Source organism: Vulpes lagopus, chromosome 19 (assembly GCF_018345385.1).
Source record: "Vulpes lagopus strain Blue_001 chromosome 19, ASM1834538v1, whole genome shotgun sequence".
In the NCBI taxonomy this organism is placed as follows: domain Eukaryota; kingdom Metazoa; phylum Chordata; class Mammalia; order Carnivora; family Canidae; genus Vulpes; species Vulpes lagopus.
In genome coordinates, this window is record NC_054842.1 from 52,752,969 (window position 1) to 52,772,579 (window position 19,611).

Consider the following 19,611-nt stretch of genomic DNA (forward strand, 5'->3'; position numbering starts at 1 on the left):
TAGCTGTTCTCACCAATGTGGTGGAGGCTGACTTGCGTCTCCTGATGATGAGTGCTGCTGAGCATCGTTCGGGTGTCTTGGCCATCTCGGTGTCGTCTAGAGAGAAATGTCTGTTCATGTCCTCCTTTTTTTTTTTTTTTTAAAGATTTTATTTATTCATGAGAGATACAGAGAGAGAGAGGCAGAGACACAGGCAGAGGGAGAAGCAGGCTCCATGCACCGGGAGCCCGACGTGGGACTCGATCCCGGGTCTCCAGTGTCACGCCCTGGGCCAAAGGCGGCGCTAAACCCCTGAGCCCCCCCGGGTTGCCCATGTCTTCCGTTTTTAATTGGATGGTTTTGGGGGGTATTGACCTGTAGCAGTTCTTTATATATTTTGGAGACTGACCCTTTATCAGATCTGTCACTTGCAAATCTTCTCCATTCAGTAAGTTGTTGGTCTTTTACGTTTTGTTGTTTCCTTTGCTGCCCAGAAGTATTTTATTGTCGTGTAGTTCCAATAGTTTATTTTTGCTTTCATTTCACCTAAGATGGAATTTTTAAAAGGGGAAAGAGGCTTTTGGGAAATACAAACTGCTAGGAAGGGGTGTTATGCGCAGACTCTAGCACCTCTGATAGGAAGCCCCTGTGTCCCAAAGAGTCCACCTTGGAGAAAACTTGGATTCTTTCTCGCCGTCTTTATGATGTAAATTTTCTACCCCACCCCCTCCTGGACTTCAGAGCCCTTCTTTGAAATACAAACTTAAAGAAGTTTCTCAGTGGAAAGGAAGGGAGGGTGGAAGGGAGGAAATCAGGCCTATAATGTCCTCACCACAAATATTATTAAAAATAAAAGCTATAAGATTTTTGTTTGTGTCTGTCCCTGTGTGTGTGTCCATCCATCATCCATCGTCTGTCTACTGAAACCAGCTGTAAACGAGCCCTGTCTAGTTGGTTTGAAGGTGAGCACCTGTGGGATTGGGCATCCTAAAACTCTTAGAAACTAACCCAGTTGTTTTTCGGGTTCGCACGATCTGAAAAAATACTTAGTATTGAAGCTAATTTAAGGTTGTTGACTTAAAATAGACATGTTTTTAACATTACTAGCGTTAGAATTAAAATTTTGATCCTGCTTGAGTTTAGAGTCAACTAAGTTGATGTTATCTCTGTTACAAAATGTTTAAAAAAATAATCATCATAGTTTGGGAGGATGATGGACTTTGCTGTCTCTTGAACTCTATGGGTAACTTAAGTTTGTTAAGACCAAGTACATGGAATAGATGTAAATAAAAAAAAAAAAAAATAGGGAAATTTTTAAGAAAGGTTTCCCAGATCTTTTTGGTAATCTTGAAACTCTGAAGATTTGCTAAGTTTAAGTGACGGATTATGTTGAATTCATTGAATATCTAGGTCATTTCCAAATAAGGCAAAATGAGAAACATTAATTACTAAACATGTTTATCTACTTTTGGTTTCCTTATTACAGAGAAACTAAAAAATCAATTTGGGTCCGTTAGTTAAACATGTTTTGCACTTTATTAAAAACTGGGAATAAACTCATGTTCCTAGAAATTATAAAATGCATCCATAACTTTGCCAGTGCGGAAATTGCTGGTGTATGAGGCAATTCACAATTGCTTACAACTTCATTTACCCTAGAAATTACATTTTCTAAGGGTGAGGAATTCTAATTAATATATGGTATTAAATGTACTAGAAATAAGGTAAGCAACTCTGCAAGGAAAGTAAGATACATATTTTTGATAAGAAAAAGTATGAGACATAAAAAAAATACATTTTTGTTGAGGGAAAACAATTTTGTCCTAAAGTGAGGCTGATTATCAAAAGTACACTGGTGCGATATTAGAATCATTTTTCTCTGTGCTAAAAAGAAAACATTCTCTTAGGTTATTGTTTTGTTTTTTGTAAGAGTTTAAAACAAAGTTTTCCTTTACCTTTCATGTAATCTGCCTGGAAAAACAAAGATTCTACGTTTTGTGTCTGTTGGGTTTTTGATTATCAAAAAAAACCTGAGCCACCTGGTTCACAACTGTAAACCGTCTGCACTTGCTTTTGGAATCTTTTCTACTTTGGTTAAATGGCTAAGTATGGTTTCAAAATGATCCGTGAGCCTACAAGTCACATGTTCAAACCTTTTGATACTTTTTTAGAAACTTGCCAAAATCAAGGTCTGAAATGAAATCTTTTAACAACACTCTAACCGGAAGATTCCAGAGGGCTGAGGGGACGTTTCAGAAGATCTGCCTTAGACGAGGGAGCGTATCCTACTAACCAGGCTTATTTGTGAGGTCCGGGTACACGGGAGCATTCTCAGCCAGTGGAGCTAAACCCTCTTAGGTTATATTTGTGCGGATACTTTATTAACATAAGTGTTTGAAAATTGGGTGAAATCGCTATGTCCTAGTATGTTGTTACCTTGATGTGTTACGTGTCCGGAGTAACCAGATTTGCTTGTCCCCCGCATTACGATTCGTTCTAATCAGCTATTTCACCAGGGCCGTTCCTAAGTCTTTTATCATTTACAGACACGTAGATTTTTTTTTTAAAGATTTTATTTATTTATTCATGAGAGAGGCAGAGACCCAGGCAGAGGGAGCAGCAGGCTCCATGCAGGGAGCCCGACGTGGGACTCGATCCCAGGACCCTGGGCTCACGCCCTGGGCCGAAGGCGGATGCTCAGCCCCTGAGCCCTTCCCCGGGGTCCCCTGACACGAAGACTTCGGCTCCGATGCTTTCACAGAAGCTTCCCTGCAGGTGTTTCGTCTTCAGTGAGACCCTTGAAGGGGGGAACCCTGAGTCCAGGTTTCTTCTGACGACCTTGATCATAAAACTGAACTGGGTAAGAATTTCTGGAACTAGTAGAAAAACTAGACTCAAGCAGAACAAGAACCAAGAACATGGGACTGAATGAAGAGGATGATTATAATTTCTAGGACATTCCTGTTGGAACCACTAATGAGGTTTATATTTTGAGGGTTTTTTTTTTTTTTCGGATTTAAAAGAAAAGGTTTTCTTTTATGCTGTGACTTAGAGCAATTTGATCAAATGTATGTTTGGGGAAAAATTGGAATATTTGTCTTTTTCTCCCTATCTGATCTTTCCAGAATTCCTAAACGCCCAGCGAGGATCCTTACGCTTTCATAATGATTTTTTGTGTGCGTGAATTCAGGACCAGCCTGTCCTCCCCGTAGCAGGCCACAGCCGGGGGCACTGGCTGTCCTACCAGTCTTCGCTGGGACGTCCCGCAGCGGAGGGAGACCCGCAGAGACCCGACAGCTCCGGGCTGACTTGGTGGAACAGCCCGGGGGCTTGCTCGCAGGCTCCGGCTCCCGAGCTCGGTGAATCGTGGCGGCCGGGAGAGGGGCTGACCCCGAACCCTCGGCCTCGGTCAGGAGATTCCTTACAAAACCCGCAGATTGGAAAGGGCCGCTGGGACCGGTCGTCATTGCCGCTGTCCTCAGGTGAGTGACCGGACCAGGTGAGCTGAAGCTGGGTTTATTTCGCAAATTGGTCTGAATCAGGCTAATAGGTTTGACCTATTTTTGGCAAGACTAAGGGTGATTAGAGAAAAAGGTCTCAGTAAGGCGATGTGGATGTTGGGTCCGGATGGAGCTCGTTAGAACCTGGGCCAGGCCCCGGGGCCTGGTGCCACCGTCCACGTGAGCGTCTTGGGTTTCTCTCCTTTGCCTCGGAGTCATCTGAGAACTAGAACTGGCCTTTTTCCTGGACCCTGGCCACGCGAACGTCCGAGAAACCGCCGCAGGCGCATCTGTCCCTGCCGTCACCCAGGGCGCGGCCGGCTGCCCTCCGCGTCACTAACCCGTTTAGAATTCGACCCAGTCCTTAGCCGTCGTTGCCCGCTCATCTCCCAGAAACGCCTCTTGTCATCCGATCGTTGGAACCATGGGCAGCTCCGTGCGGCTCCCGTCACTGTCCCCGAGGAGTTTGCCTGAATCACCTAGTGTCCCACCGAGAGCTCCAGCGAGGAGGACCGCCCCGCCGGGTCGTGCGTTCTCTGCAACTTCTAGGGAAGCGTCAGTGAGGGGACTGCAGGGGCCGGGGCGGGCCACCCGGGGTCCCACTTGGGCGTATTGGTTATTTCAAATAAAGTCACTTAAGAGACAGACACAGCAGGGACGCTCCCCCCCCACCCCCCCAGCAGGAACCGAACCTCCCACGTGAGGACGAGCCTTCCCCTACCACTGGGTGGGGCCTCGGCGTCAGAGGCAGGACGTGTAGACTAAGGACGGGTAGACAACCCTGTGACTTGTAACTAATTCGCTGCCTCAGCCCGGACTCTGGAGAATTCCTTACTAATCGAGGCTCCCAAAGTTCTCTTGGCTAATTCCTTAGAGATTCACACTGTTTATTAAGTATAGAAAGTGCCTGCCGTGGTCATTTCTCCGGGTGCCAGCGGCGTTACTAGGCCTCTCCGGGTGGTTTCTTTTTTCCTCCTGTGAATCTGTCTCGTGTCCAGCTAGAAGAACCTTGATGGGCAGAATAAAAATTGAATCCCTCCCCCAGAAATGCTAGGAACTTTGAGAGGCAGACGATGCCGCACGCGCTGGGTCACCTCCTCCTGCCCTGGGGAGGTCCCCCACCGAATCTGCTTAGGGTACATACTGTGTTGACTTTTATAAACGGATTTAGGCCAACACTGCGTGCAGTTTGTCGTTAGAAATGAAAATTGTACATATTTGGTAGAATTTCAGTTATGTCACTATTCCATTTGCAGATACTTGACTTTATCCATGAAACACCATATTTATAAAATTTGAATTACACAAGACTAAGAGTTTAGTACAAATTTAGCATATTACACAAATCTCTACAAACACATCGAACACGTTTTATGTAGAAATGTTAATATTTATTTAAAAGTAGATACAAAAAAAGAATAGTTGCTTGAAATCATAAAAAATAGTAAAGTTCCTTCTAAACTGATAATATTTTCTCTACAGTTTGCTTTATTGAGATATATTATCTTTACATCCTAGGTAGCAGGAATCTAGCAACAGAAAGCAGTCGGCTGCGCTACGTTCAAGGTAATGGGAAATACAGAGGTGAGACCATCAATCCTCTGTTTTCCTCAATGTGTATTGATCCAAGCACAGCATTTAGGGCCGAAACCCCGAGAAGCCCATGGAGTAAACTGCTTAGCACGGAGCAGGGCTCGGTACACCTGCGTTCCCAGAATCGATTAAGTGAACGAAACCAACAGAAAAACAAAAACCCCAACGTCTTGTGATTGTTGAGGATCGTAACTGCAGGCTTTGCCAAAGATCAGAATCTCCACCTCCCCTGTTCCACCAGAGTGATCAGTGCTGATCTGGTGCCGTCACTTTGTTTAGAATTTGGTGTGAGCAGATCTTACTTCCGTCTCTAGAAGTTATTAGGCTGTGTTGGCGCCACAGCTGAGCCCTCTTCGGTGCCAGAGCCCTCCTGTGCTGTGTGCAGCTCCTGGCAGTGGTACTTCACCTTCAGCGGTTTACCTGGGTACCAGACCAAGTGAATGCGGCAGGGGATGATTTCCTAGAAAGTAAGGGTCCCAGGTATTAGGATCTGCCAAGACGTCCGGCGAACGCAGTTGTGTACCGCGGGGGTGCTGACGATCCTGAGCCCGTCCGGGCCCCACCCTGTCGGTGTCCATGAAACGGGCTCCCTTGGGAACATGGCCAGGCCCTGGGGGGACCGTGTGCCCTGCCCCGAATGCCAGAGGCTTGTTTTGATCTTCCCTACAGTCGATCTGGTAACGACCCCCAACCCTGCCAGGTGGTGCCAGGAGGTCTGTGAGGGGTCAGCCCCCTGGCCTCAGGGCAGTGGCCTCCACACACCCTCTTGTTCCATAAAATCTGTGGACTAACAGCCGGGACCGAGCCGCGTGGTGCCCGGTCACCCGCCTGCCGACCCCCCTTGTCAAGAAGTTACCCCGGATAAAACCCCATGACAATGGTGTGGAGCTGCCCGCTGCGTCTTCTGGCCCCAAGGCGCGCTCCGCGCGGACCACACTTCCCGCCCTCCGCCACCTCCTACATGCGTGGGGTTTTGTACCTGTGTCGAGAATTCGTGGAGTAGAACCGTGTAATCAAAATCAATCGCATCCTCGTTCGTTTTCTAGGGAAGGAAAAAGGGGGTGAGTGCGATGAACGGTGGTTCCTGTTTAGCTGCGGCCCTGCCTCAGCTCTCCTGGGGGTCGCCCGCGGCCCCAGGAAGTCATGGCCTCCTACTGCTTTGTCACCGGGTTGGGGACAACCTAGTTGTCCAGCACTTCGCTCCCCAGTCCGTATGGCTCCTGGTGGAGGCGGGGCCCGTGCGGATACGGAGAATCCTCCGACAGCCTTGGGGATCTGGACTGCAGCTCCCCGACCGGGCAAAGGCCACCGTGGACCAAGTTCTGGGCTACGCACTTCCCACGTGTCGTGGCGTGATCTGTGTCTTACGGGAGTGCGGATCGTTACAGGTTCCAGGTTGCAGCTGGTAAGTGGAAACCAGGGACTGAAACCGGATCTGCTGACTTTACCACCCGCGTTCTTTACGCACCGCCTCAAGGACCAGCAGCTGGAGGTTTCTAGGCGGGCAGGCTGCTTACCACGTATTTGGACAGTTTAAAAATTGGTTTTGGGGGTCCCTGGGGGCTCTGCGATTTACTGCCTGCCTCCGGGATCAGGGCGTGATCCTGGGGTCCCAGGACCGGGTCCCACATCGGGCTCCCCGCACGGAGCCTGCTTCTCCCTCTGCCTCTCTCTCTGTGTCTCTCGTGAAAAAATAAAATCTTTTTTAAAAAAGTTGATCTTACTTATAAACTTGAAGTTTTTTTTCCTTTTTTTCCCTGGGACAGTGCCTTCTTATTCTGTTTTTGAAAATAGCATTTCTGGAGGAAAATCATAGCAGTCTCTAGATTTTAGACAAAAAAGAGAGGAAACCCTGAAACAAATAATTTCCAACTCCGTTTGATGACTACTTTGCTAAAAGACACAGCGTTACATGTTTTTTTAATATTACAATGTTTGTAAATTCTGTACCATTTAATTAAGACCTTTCTCAGTAACATTATTAAGCCTTTACATTTTTGTTTCTATAGAGCCTTCCTTCTCTGGGAGGAAGCACCGTCCACCAAACCAGGGAGCAGGAGGGGACACTGCACATCCTGGCCTGGCAAATTATTCCAGGCTTGGGCCACCCCTGCCGGGGCACGCTCTGCCAAGAGGTAATTCTTTTTTTTTTTTTTTAAGATTTTATTTATTTATTCATGAGAGACACAGAGAGAAGGAGGCAGAGATACAGGAAGAGGGAGAAGCAGGCTCCAGGCAGGGAGCCCGATGCAGGACTCGATCCCAGGACCCAGGATCACGCCCTGAGCCAAAGGCAGACGCTCAACCGTTGAGCCCCCCGACCACCCCTGAGGTAGTTCTTTTTAATATTATTCAGAAATGATCTCTTTGGCTTTGGTTCAAATGATCACAAATGCCAAATCCTTATCCTCCAAATTGATGATTTACTTTTACATTTTCCAGTAACTAAGCGCTTTAATCTTCCTAGAGACAGACTGCACGATCCCTACAGACCGAGCGTGCTCTGAGCCGAGAGGAACTGGCCCTAATTATTAATCTTCGCTACCTGAAGGAGGCCTCCTGGGCGATTGCATGGGGCAGGTGGGGCGGCTTCTGGGACGCAGCCTTGGCCAGCAGGGCCGTCCCGCCAGGCTAAGGCCTCGGGCCGCTCGCTGGTGCTGCAGGATGCTGACGACACCTGGTTTGGACTCGTAAGTGTTGGAACAAGGCTCATTTGTACCTTTTCTCAGTTCAGATTAAGGGCCAAGGGTGTGTGGAAAGTCCTCATCTGGTTTTGTTTCTCTTTAGCCAGCAGTACCTCCCTTGCCCTTGGTACGGTCCCCGTGGCATTAAGAACGACACCTGTTCCTCCGCCTAAAGTGACAGCTGTGCGGGGCAGGGGGGTCTGTCTTTATGTCTGCATCGTCGTCTGGTTACCCGTCTGCCCTCAGGCCTTGTTCCCTTGGAGCTGTGAGTCTGAACGCCTGCCCGTCCCTGCACCACGGCAGCAAAGGGGACTTTAACCCTGAGTGTAAAGACAGGGACTCCCACTCAAAAAGTTTTCGGAAAAACCATAATCCCTATACTTCCCTGAGCCACCTTGGGCCACAGAGCCTCCGGGCCTTCCTGCGCCTTGCTGTCCTGGCTCTATGGGCCCTGCCATCCTGCATCTAGTCTTCGAGAAGAGTAGATTGATCTGATCTTAGGGACTCTAAAGCATACTTCCTTGTTCTGCTTGTCGCCAGGTTACTGCTTTTGCTGACAGATCATGGGAATCCTTTGTGGCTACAGAAGAGCAGAATCTGAAATTCTATGTGGACATGTGCATACTTTTCTTTAAGGAAACTCTAAATGTGTATCAACTTTGAAACCAAATTTACCGATTGCTCTAGTGGCTTAGATTTATGTTAATTTCAAGGACTTTAGTAAATTTGTTAATCCTCCTTTAATAGGCCCTAAGAGATGAAGCTGCATATTCAGTTACTATTTATCTAAAACCCAAACCTCACAGGGTAAAAAAAAAGGCTAAAGCTGTTACTAAGTGACCATTCTCCCTCTGCATTTTTGTTTCCTTAACTCTACAATTACTTGTATCCCAATTTTCCCATTTGTAGGTTGGATGAGTGACATTCATGGACAGACGAGAGGCACTGAAGACTGGCTAAAGCAGGGCAGAAATAAAGTTGAATATTTGGGCCATACTACGTCCAGGTGGCTGTTAGTTTGGTAACAGGTCACGTACAACTGCAAATGAAAAGAAAGTATGGACATTAAGGGGTCCTAAGGAGGGCGAAGAAGGCACAGTAGGAGGATTCCAAGCTCATCTCATTCCCTGGACACACTGAACCCACAACTGCATCTATTACAACTAACTCTGAAAGGAGCTTGAGAAATTGGCAAAGCTCTTCCACAGCTGGTTGTAGAGAGAAGGTCACATCACAAAAGCCAGGAGAGGTGCAGACACGACGGGGCACCAGACCCCTGACAGGACAAGCACAAATGGGATGGATATCACAAGCACACAAGAGAGGATCACACCCCATACCAGACCCCCGTGGCCCTGGGGATCCACCCTGGAAAGTAGAGTCCACATAATATTTAGCTATGAGATCAGTGGGGCTAAGCTTGGAGAGACAGAGCCACAGGAAACGAAGCCTTTCAAGAGCAGGACGCTAAATAATAAGGCCCAAGACAGCACAGAAGGAGCACTTTGCAAAGCACCTGGGGTATACGTGAAGGAGACTCACTGACTAATCTCAGGACATGTGCCAAGGGAACAGGGAGCTACAGGCGATTTCTCCAGGAACAAAGGTAGTGGTGGGTGCCATCTTCTTGCCCTCCCCAGCCTGGATTACCAGATGCTTACGGGAGCCAGTTCCAGTGCTTTGCACCTACCTTGCTAGGAGTGTGTGCCCACCCTGGAGTTCCCTTGCAGACCCACCACACCCAGCAGGCAGTGCTGGTAAGGACTGGTGCCCCTCCTGAGCAATGCCTGCCCTGGGGAGAGGAGACAGAGATAACCCTACAAACTTGCATGCAGCTCTTGGGGCTCGCCTCTTAGCTGGCTGTGCAAGGAGAAGGCCCTGTAGTCTGCTGTATCCACAGCTTCTGCAGTGGTTAATTGCATCCAGCCACACTAAGGGCCAGCGCTGCCCACCAGTGATCCCACAGCCGCAGTAGACCCGACCTTCCACAGTATGGAGAGTGAACGCTGCCCAGGGTGCCTGCAACGGTGAAACGGGTCACTGCGCCAGGGGGCTGAGGCCCAGCCCCAACCAGTGGCATGTCCACAGCAATCACAGCTTACCAAGAACAGGGGGTGATGCAGCGAACACAGGAAGGAAGACTGTGCTACAGGACACCACAGACGGTTTCTATACAGGCCACTAATTTTAAGACCAGAAGACTCAGACAAAATGAGGAGACAGGAATATATCCCAAATGTAAAATTAGACAAAAACCACAGAAAGAGATCAAAGTAACGGCCATAAAGAAACTCACTGTACTTGAAAAAAGCAGATGAACTCAGCAAGAACTTCAACAAAATGATAGAAAATAAAAAAACAGAGATGAAGAATGCAATACCTGAAAATGAAAATACACTAAAGGGAAACAGACTAGAGGACGCAGAAGAACCGCTCAGTGACTTGGAAGACAGGGTAATAGGCAGCACCCAAGCTGAAAAGTAAAAAAAAAAAATAAGAGTTAAGGGACCTCTGTGACCTCACCAGGCATAATAACATTAGCATTATTGGGATCCCATAAGGAGAAGAGAGGGAAAAGGGGGCAGAAAACTTATGAAAATAGCTGAAAACCTCCCTCATCTAAGGAAACAGACATCCAAGTCCAGAAATCACAGAGAGCCCCAAACAAGATGAAGAATGTCCACACCAAGACAGAATAATTACAATGAAAAATGATAAAGGGAATTTTTAAAACAGCAAGAGAAAACAAATGGACCCAAGGAAAACCCAATCAAGCTGTCAGCTAATATTTAGCAGAAACTTTACAGACCAGAAGATAATATACAGCGATGTGCTGAAATGAAAAAAAAACCTACAACCAAGAACACCTGACAAGGTCATCATTCAGAATTGAAGGACAGATAAGTAAGTTTTCCAGACAAACAAAAAGTAAAGATTTCATTACCACTAACCAGCCTTACAAAAAATGTTAAGGGGACTTCTTTAAGTGGAAAGAAATGGCTGTTAACTAGATGAAAATGATGAAAGGAAAATTTCACTGGTAAAAACAAATAGTAAAGGTAGTAGATTAGTCACTAATAAAGTCAGTATGTAAGTTAAAACACAAAAGTAGTGAATTCAATTTTATCTACAAAAGTTAGTTGAGAGATTAAATATATGCAAACTAAAAATATGTAAAATAAGTAAAAATTTAGTGCTTTTACAACGTGTTCAAACTTAGGTGACCATCAACTTAATACAAGACTGCTATACACATAGGATGTTATACACAAATACCATGGTAACGACAAATCAGAAACCTTTATAGATGCACAAAGTGTAAAGAGAAAGCAATTCAGGAAGCACACTAAAGAAAGCCAGTAAGCCGCAGGAGAGGAGAGCAAGAAAAGAAAAGGAACCCAGAGGAATACAAAAATAACCAGAAAAAAATTAAAATAGTAAGTATATGCCTATCAATAATTACTTTAGAGCATTTGTATTTAAAGGCTCTGGTCAAAAGACAGAGGGTGACTGAATGGATTAAAAAAACAGACACAAGACCCATCTATATTCTACCCACAAGAGACTCGCTTCACACCTCAAGACACAGGAGACTAAAAGACACTGCATGCAAAGCGAAGTAACAAAAAAGCCAAGGCAGCAATACTTAGACAAAATAGACTAAAACAAAGACTGGCAAGAGACGAAGGTGGGTGTTACCTGGGATAAATCCATTCCACAAGCACATATAACATAAACATCTGCGCTACTCCTGGAGGAGCACGTAGGTACACGAAGCAGTTCCCACTTACATCAATGAATGTATTGTTCAGACAGAAAATGAGTAAGGAAATAGGCTTTGAACATCACATGAGACCAGGTGGACTTAAATTTATTGAGGCTTGTTTTGCAGCCTAAAATGTGGCTTATCTTGGAGAATGTTTCATGTGCCCTTGAAAAAATGTATATTCTCTGTTTGGATGGAATATTCTGTGTATACAGAACAGACAAAGCTCAGTTTTTGGAAGGAAATAAAGATTAGACAGAAATGAGATACAAACTAAGGAAAGAGATCAATGAAGCCACGACCTGGTTCTTTGAAAAGATAAAATTCATAAACCTTTAGCCAGACTCATTAGTAAGGAGAGAAGACTCAAGTACAATTAGAAGAGGAGGGGCCCTGGGTGGCTCAGCGGTTGAGCATCTACCTTCAGCCCACGGCGTGATCCTGGGGTCCTGGGACCAAGGCCCACATCAGGCTCCCCACATGGAGCCTGCTTCTCCCTCTGCCTGTGTCTCTGACTATCTCTCTGTGTCTCTGCATCTCTCATGTATAAATAAATCTTTAAAAAAAATGAAAGAGGAGAAACAAGTGACACCACAGAAATACAAAGGTTTATAAGAATACTTTATTAAATGCCAACAAATTGGGCAATGTAAAAGAAATGCATAAATTTCTAGCAAAATATAAAATCGAATCCAAAAGAAAAGTAGAAGAGACTCATTACTAGTAACAAAATTGAATCAGTTAAAAAAAAAAAATCTCCCCACAAACTAAAGTCCATGACCAGAAGGCTTCACAGATAAATTCTACCAAACACTTAAGGAAGAATATAAATTCTTCTCAAACTCCTACAAAAAAAGGGGAGGGGGGGGACTAGCAAGTTCATCTGCATCCAGAATTCTCCTGATGCCAAAACCAAAAACACTACAAGAAAAGAACATTATAGGCCACTATTCCTGGTGAATATAGATGTAGGAAATCCTCAACAAAATATTAGTAAACTGAATTCAACAATACATTGAAAGGATCATTCATCCCAATCAAGGGGGATTTATTCCAGGGATGCAGGGATGATTCAATATTTGCAAATAAATCAGGAAGGATATTTAGCAAATTCAGCATCCGCTCATTATAAAAACTCAACAAAGTAGGCTTAGAGTGTACATATCAACATACTAAGGACCACACAGGAAAAACCACAGCTAGCATCATACTGAATGTTGAAAAACTGAAAAGTTTTTCTTTAAGATCAGGAACAAGACAAGAATCTGCAGTCTCACTACTTTTATTCAGCATGAAGTCACATTAAGTCACTGCAGCAATCAGACAAGAAAAAAGAAGAAAAGACATCCAACCTGGTAAGGAGGAAGTAAACCTTATGATATTCTCAGATGACATGATACTATGTAAAGACTCTTAAAAAAACTCTTAGAACTTATAAATGACTTCAGTAAATTTGCAGGATACAAAATTAATATACAGAAATACGTTGCATTTGTCTACACTACTTAGCAGAAAGCAGAATTAAAATAATTCCATTGATGGTTGCACTAAAAGAATAAAGTATCTAGGAATTGATTTAAACAAGGAGGTTGGGGGCGCCTCAGTGTCTCAGATGGTTAAGCTTCTGCTGTTGGCTCAAGTCATGATCTTTAGGTCCTGGGATCGAGCCCCATGTTGGGCTCCCAGCTCAGTTAGGAGTCTGCATCTGCCTCTCCCCCTGCTTGTGCTCTCTCAAATGAATTTTTAAAAAAGGCTAAAGATGTATATCTGAAATCTACAAGACATTGATGAAAGAAGTTGAAGGCGACACAAATGTAAAGGTGTACCATCCTCATGAATATTGAAAGAATGAGCATCATTAAAATGTCCCTACTACCCAAAGCAATCTACAAATTCAGTGCAATCCCTATCAAATACCAATAGTATTTTTCACAGAAATAGAACAAATCATCTTAAATTTTGTTTGGAACCACAAAAGACCCCAAATAGCCAAAGCAGGATAAAGGGGCCACGGAGAGAATGGTGGGAGAGATGCAGACACAGCAACTGTAGGGACCCCGGCCCAAGGTGCAAAGAGCAGTGAGGAGGGACTGGGAACAAATTCTCCTGCCCTGGGCCATGGAAAATAACACAATCACAGTTTCAAAGGGCAACTAGAATTTGGATAACCTAGTCCTTGAGTGTCTTCCAAACAATGGAACCCATGGAACATTCTCTCGGGTTGGAGAGGTTGGTCAGGGTCATCCGTGCAGCCCCTCCACCTTGATGGTGCAGACGGAGGTACAGTCCCGCACCGTAGGCAACCCCACCATTCCAATCCCAGCTACCCACGGTTAAAAACCAACTAGCGTAGAAAGGAAACCGCCCTGGAGGAATGCTCTCAAGGGTCAGAGGGGCTGGCCTCCGACCACACACCGATGTTTACGTTCCCTCCTTCCACTTTCTCCCAGGTATGGGAACCCTGGCCAGCTGCCTGCTTCAGTGAGTGCAGGGCCCCTAACCACACCAGCCCCAGCTGTCCCCCCCCGACCCCCCCGCCCCTGGAACAGGCTCTCTTCAACAGTCTGAGCTCTAGGCATCCCACCGAAGTTGCCCCTGAAGAGCACACAGCAGCAGGACACCCCAGGACGGCACCCACTACAGCTCCAGCCATATCACCAAGGCGACAGGTGTAAAACACCCTGAAACATGCCAGGCCTGCCCCTCTAGATGACTTACCAGGGCATCCCTTGCATGGGACACCCTCTGCAAAGAGCCTACTCCAGCCCATGCCCACTTCAGCTCCAGCCATCCCACGAGGACCAAGTGCCTCATGGCCCCTAGCCCATGCCAGCCATAGTTCTAGCTGGCCAGCCAGTTACCAGGTACCAGTTACAAGTTTAGGAGAAGTAGCTATTCTATTTCACAGAAGGAAACAGAAAGTCAAGCAAAATGGGAAGACAGAGGAATATATTCCAAATGAAAGAACAAAAAGTCTGAAAAAGAACAAAATGAAATGGAGATAATCATTCTATCTGATAAAGAGCTCATAAAGAGTTCATCATAAAGATGCTTACCAGACTGGAGAAGAGATCAACCTAGATCTTCAAAAAATAGAAAATATAAAAATAGAACCAATCATAGTTAAAGAATTCAATAAATGCAATGAAAAATCACTAAAGAGAATCAATATTAGCTTGGCAGATGCAGAATGGGCTGTAATCTGGAAGCCACAGGAATGGAAAGCAATCAAGCAAAACAGCAAAAAGAAAAAAAAAGTAAATAAAATCAGGATGGTTAAGGGATCTCTAGGATAACAAGTATACCAACAATAGCATTATAGGGATTCCAGAAAAAGAAGAGAGAAAAAGGAGAAAACTTATTTGAAGAAATAACAGGTGAAGACTTTACTAATCTGGGAAAGGAAATGGACAGACCCAAACAGGATGAACCCAAGGACACCAAAGCAATTGATTAAAATGTCTAAGATTAAAGATAGATAAAAGCAGCAGGAGAAAAGGAACTAGTTATGTGCAAAGGAAAAAGTGTGCAGGCCAGAAGGGAGTCATGATATAGTCAAAATTCTGGGGGAAAAATATACCTACAACCAAGAATACCCTATCTGGCAATATCATCATTCAGAATTAAAGGAGAAATAAATAGTTTTCCAAGCAAAAGCTAAAGGAGTTTACCACCACTAAATTGGCCTTACAAGGAAAAGAAATGTTAAAGAGACTTACTTAGGTGGAAAAGGAAAAGTCATAAGTGTAAAAGAAAGAGAGAGAGAGAAAGAGGAAGAAAGAAGGAAAAAAGGAAGGAGAAAGAAATATAGAGAGAAAGAAAAAAAGAATGGAAAGAAAAGGTCCTACGTAGAAGAAAAGAAAGGAAATATTTCATGATCAAAAGCAAACTTACAATAAAATTAGTAGACCAATCACATGTAACACTAGTATGAAGGTTAAAAGACAAAAGTAGTAAAATCAGTTACATCAAAAAATTAGTTAAGGGACTCCTAAAATATATGTAAGTTATGGTGACATATACATAAAATGGGGATGGTACATTCAGAATGTGTCGGAACCGAAGTGACTATCAACTAAATACAGACTGCTGGATGTTCAGAATATATATGAACTATATGGTACCGCACGTGAAAAACCCATGCTAGATAATAAAAAAGGAAGAAAAAGGAATCCAAGCATAACAGTAATGAAAATATCAAAAGAAAGTAAAAAAGAGGAAGGAACAGAGAACGTAAAACAAACAGTAAGCAATTAACAAAACAGTTAAGTACATACTAATCAATAATAGGTTTAAATGTAAATGGTCTAATTGCTCCAACCAAAAGACACAGGATGAGTAAATGGATAAGACAAAAACGAAAGATCCATCTGTATTTTGCCTACAAGAGACTCCATTTAGCCCTAACGACACATATAGACTGAAAGTGAAGGGATGGAAAAAAGATACTCCGTGCCAGTGGACACAACAAAAAAGCCAGGGTAGTAATCTTTTGTCAGACAAAACAGACTTGAAAACAAAGACTGTATCGCAAGAGACAAGGACATGATATAATGACAAAGGGATCAATCCTACCAGAGGAGATGACAATTTTAAATAACTATGCAACCAACACAGGAACACCTAAACACACAAAACAAATACAGACATACAGGGAGAGGCTGACAAATACTAAGATATAAAGGCAGAAATACAGTAATAGCTGGCCTGAGGCACAACACAGAATCAGCGATTTGAAAAGTCTGCGGGGCATACATGAAAAACATTAATTTACTAATCCAGGAACATGCCCTGGAGGAATAGAAGTCTTCAGGAGATTTCTCCAGGACCAAAAGTGCTGGGAGGGTGGGGGCAGCACTCCTCTCTTCCTCTCCCGCAGCCTAGACAGTTGGACGCTGTGGCAGCCTGTGCTAACACCCTCCATCTATCTCACTTCAGACCCGAAGACACATAGACACTGAATGTGAAGGGATGGAAAAGCATTTCCAATTCAAATAGAAACAAAAATGAAATAAAATAACAGTAGTATTTAGAGAAAATAGATTTTGGAACAAAGACTGTAAGAGATAAAAAAAAGGGCACCATGAAACAATAGAGACTGATCCCACAAGAGTAGATAAAAATTGCAAATATCTAAGCATCAAATATTAACATACATAAAGGGAGAAATAGACAATGGTAAGATAACAGTAGGGAACTTTAACAGCTCACTTACATCAAAGAATAGTTCATAAAGACAGAAAATCAATAAACTGGCTTCAAACAACCCAATAAACGAGATGGATCGAACAGGTATGTGCAGGACATTCCATCCAAAATGAGCAGAAAACACATTCTTTTCACGTGAATCTGAAACATTCTCCAGGTGAGAACACATGTTAGGCCACAAAACAAAGTGTCAATAGATTTAAGATTGAAAACCTATCAATTCTCTTTTCTAGCCATGATGGTATAAAATTAGAAATGAATTATAAGAAAAAAGGGTGGAGAAAACCCACAAATACAAGGAAGCTAAACAACATGCTACTAAAAAAAGCAATGAGTTCAATAAATAAATCAAAAGGAAATAAAAAAATATACAGAGATAAATGAAAATGAAAACACAACAGTCCAAAATCTTTGGGACCCAGCAAAAGCAATTCGAAGAGAGAAGTTCATAGTGATACAGGCCCACCTCAAGAAATGAGAAAAGTCTTGGGGCTTCTAGAAAAGATGGCAGAGTAGAAGCATCCTCAGCTCACCTTGTCCCCTGGATGCAACTAGATAACACCCACATCAGTGTAAATAACCCAAAAAATTACTCCGAGACTGGCAGAAGAGACCCTCCACAACTAAATGTAGAGAACAGGCTATACTGGTGAGGGAAGAAAAGGTGGAGATGCGGCGGGGGGTCGAACAGACCCATGGGATGGTCCACAGGGAAGTACGCAGTGGGCACGGAGGGGACAGAGGAACAGCTCCTGAAGCCAGTGCCCAGGCATGGGGATCCTCACAAGGAAGACAAATCTCCATAACATTTGGCTCTGAAAATAAGAGAGGCCTAAAAATCCTGGGGCCTAACACCCGGAATTTTAAAAAACCAGCAGGCTTGGTTCTGGGAGAAGCAGGAAGGAACAGCCCCATTGAGATAAAGCATGGAAGCAATAGTTTGGAAAATGCCTGGGGTATTTGGGAAGATGTATTTGCCAATCTCAGAATGTGACTGCAGGGGCAGGGACCACCAAAAGACTTCTCCAGCTGGCAGACCCTGAACCCTAATCCCCGCCCAGAAACAGACACCGGTGGGACCAGCACAGGGTGGACATTCTCCATGTAGTTTGCCAGCAGCACAACCCACCACCACAGGCTTCTGTGGATCTGCCCCTTCCAGCCAGGCCGGGCTCGGCAGGAGGTTTTACAGGTAGCTCCTCCCATGGGACCACACAGACCTTTTTGGCACTGCTCACCCTATAGCCGTGTTTCCTGCAGACCTACCCATCTGATGCACCTTTGGTCAGAGACCATCCAAAGTGGTGCCTCAAGTCTGGCAACGTGCAAGCAGCCTTTACAGGGGCCAGCCCCACTCCCCAGGTGATACCTGCCCTGGGGAGAGGAGAAAATAACCACACAGCAGTCTGACTGGACCCCAGCAGTGGGCTGGCTGCAGTCATCCAGTCTGGCTGCAGGCTCTGCCTACCAGTGAAAGCTTCTCAAGGGACAACAGGGAAAGTGCCCTGCAGTTTGGTGCTATTGCATCTCAGGCAAATGCCGGGTCATACTCAACTCAAGCCAGCTAACAACACAGGGATGAAACCTTGCCCACGTAGGCAAAGAGAGCCATTGCAAGAGATGTAGCTGACTTTCCTTTTTTTTTTAAATTTTTTTTTATTTATTTATGATAGTCACACAGAGAGAGAGAGAGAGAGAGGCAGAGACACAGGCAGAGGGAGAAGCAGGCTCCATGAACCGGGAGCCCAATGTGGGATTCGATCCCAGGTCTCCAGGATCGCGCCCTGGGCCAAAGGCAGGTGCCAAACCGCTGCGCCACCCAGGGATCCCCTGTAGCTGACTTTCCTAACACAGAAACAGGCGCAGAGAGTTAGACAAAATGAGGAGACAGGAATATGTCCCAAGTGAAAGAATACAACAAAACCACAGCAAGAGAGCTAAATGAAAAGGAGATAAGTAATATGCCTCACAGAGAATTTGAAGTAATCGTCATAAAGATATCTCACTGGACTTGAGAAAAGAGTGGAGGATTTCAGCAAGACCCTCAACAAAGAGAAAAAAGAAAGAACCAATCAGAAGTGAAGAACTCATAACTGAAATTTAAAATATGCTAGATAGAAAAAACAGCAAAACAGTAAACGAGAGGAAGCAGAAAAATTGATTAGCCCTGGAGGAGAGAGTAATGGAAAGCAATAAAGCCTAACAGAAGAAAGGAAAATATAATAATAAAAAATGAAAATAGACTTAGGGAATTCAGCAACACCATCGAGCATAATAACATCTGCTTTATAGGAGATCTAAGAAGAAAAAGAGAAAAGGGGGTAGATAATTTATGTCAAGAAATAATATTGAAAACTTCCCTAATCTGGGGAAGGAAAATGAAATCCAGATCTAGGAGGCACACAGAGCCTCCAACACTAACAACTGAATAAGGTCGACAGCAAGACACATAGTAATCAAAATGGCAATAAGTAGTAATAAGAATTTTAAAAGCAGCAGTAAAAAGAAAACAGTTATATACAAGCTTAAAGCTATCAGCTGAGTTTTCAGCAGAAACTATGCAGGTCAGAAGAGAGGGGCGTGATATATTTCAAATGCTGAAAGAAAGAAATCTGCAACCCAAAGTAAAAATACTCTTTCCAGGGGCGCCTGGGAGGCAGTCAGTTGGGCGTCTGACTCTTGGTTTTGGCTCAGGTTCTTATCTCAGAGTCGTGAGATGAAGGTGCACCTTGGGCTCCATGCTCAGCAAGGAGTCTGCTTGGGATTCTCTCTCCCTCACCCTCCGCCTCTCCTCACTGTGCTCGCTCACTCTTTCGAAAATTAATAAATCTTTTAAAACATATATACTTAACCCTACAAGGCTTTGATTCAGAAATGAAGG

General features: G+C 44.4%; 1 protein-coding gene across 2 annotated transcripts in view; it reads right to left on the reverse strand.

Annotated features, from left to right (window-relative positions):
- Positions 1-4,848: 4,848 nt before the first annotated feature.
- RARRES1 (retinoic acid receptor responder 1) overlaps positions 4,849-19,611 on the reverse strand; it is a 38,888-nt gene continuing 24,125 nt past the window's right edge. For both annotated transcript variants that reach the window (XM_041734371.1, XM_041734372.1), the window contains exons 5-6: positions 6,052-6,114; positions 4,849-5,532 (exon numbers count right to left, since the gene is read on the reverse strand). In XM_041734371.1, the coding sequence (XP_041590305.1) occupies positions 5,383-5,532; positions 6,052-6,114 (213 nt within the window). In that variant the 3' untranslated portion in view covers positions 4,849-5,382. The remainder of the gene's footprint in view (positions 5,533-6,051; positions 6,115-19,611) is intronic.